Raw genomic sequence first — 1,063 nt, 5'->3', positions numbered from 1 at the left:
GTAGCCGTTGAGGAGCTCGTGCTGGTGGTGGAGCAGGGGTTGTTTGGGCAGGCGGTGCTGGTTGGCCACCACCTCGTCCCCACGCCAGGGCCGGGCAGTCGTCGGGGGGACGTGGTTGCGTAGAGGATGCAGGGGTCCTCGGGGCTGGAGAGGGGGCTGGGGGCCAGCATACTGGATGCTGGGCAGCTTGTCATACACCTCATTGTCCTGGGGAGGGAGAGGGAGACAGGCTGAGGGTTGGTGAGGCCCCAGATGGGGATAGGGATGAGGATGGAAATGGGGATGGAGATGGTTGGGGATAGGGATGGGGATGGAGGTGGTTGGAGATGGGGTTGGAGATAGGATGAGGACGTATGAGGATGGGGACTGGGGATGGAGATGAGGGCTCAGAGGACTCACCAGTGCCGCACTGGGGATCAGGGTGTGCTCCTCCAGCTGCAAGGGCATGGCACATCAGATCCCAGTTTCCCCCCTCCTCTTCCTCGCGCATGGGTTGGGGGACCCCCAAGCATCACCAGAAGACACCACCAAAACCCCTGGGCAATGCCATCTGCGCCCCCTAGAGCCAGGCAGTAGCAACAAAGGAAGAGATGTCCCTCGTGCCCTTCCCCCGTCCCACTCACCAGCACGCGTCGGAAGCCCCCACGCAGGCGGACGTAGAGCTCTTGCCGGTCGCTCAGGAAGATGAGGTTGCCCTCGGGCAGCTCGTGCGCGGCGCTCAGCATCGCCTGGTAGGTTGGCAGGGCACGCAGCTGCGGGCACAGCCCGGCGGAGGGCTTAGGGCTTGGCCAGCCAGCCTGTGGGCAACCCTCTGCCTGGAGCCCTGACTCACCCCCAAGGATGTGCCACTGGTGCCTGGAGGTCCAGGGGGTCCTGGCGGTCCAGGGGGTCCAGGGATGCTGATAGCTGTGGGAGGAGAAGAAGGGAGAGATGGAGATGGACTGCAGCACGGGGAGAGATGTGGAGGCTGCAGGGAGGGATGCCATGGGGAAGGTACTCACCTTGTCTGTGGGGACCTGGGAAAGAGGGTGGACCAGGGGGGCCAGGAGGGCCAGGGGGGCCC

At 64.7% G+C, this 1,063-nt stretch overlaps 1 protein-coding gene across 1 annotated transcript in view; it reads right to left on the bottom strand.

The window, feature by feature from the left end:
- The window catches only part of COL18A1 (collagen, type XVIII, alpha 1), a 10,645-nt gene that overhangs the window by 1,180 nt on the left and 8,402 nt on the right, over positions 1 to 1,063 (bottom strand). Inside the window, 5 exon segments of the mRNA XM_010133077.1 lie at positions 1 to 207; positions 400 to 435; positions 624 to 752; positions 833 to 906; positions 1,002 to 1,063. Of these exon segments, the coding sequence (XP_010131379.1) occupies positions 1 to 207; positions 400 to 435; positions 624 to 752; positions 833 to 906; positions 1,002 to 1,063 (508 nt within the window).

Source organism: Buceros rhinoceros, unplaced genomic scaffold (genome assembly GCF_000710305.1).
Source record: "Buceros rhinoceros silvestris isolate BGI_N320 unplaced genomic scaffold, ASM71030v1 scaffold33243, whole genome shotgun sequence".
Taxonomy (NCBI): Eukaryota; Metazoa; Chordata; class Aves; order Bucerotiformes; family Bucerotidae; genus Buceros; species Buceros rhinoceros.
Note: the sequence above shows the minus strand (reverse complement) of the source record. Positions and strands in the feature narration are given on the sequence as shown.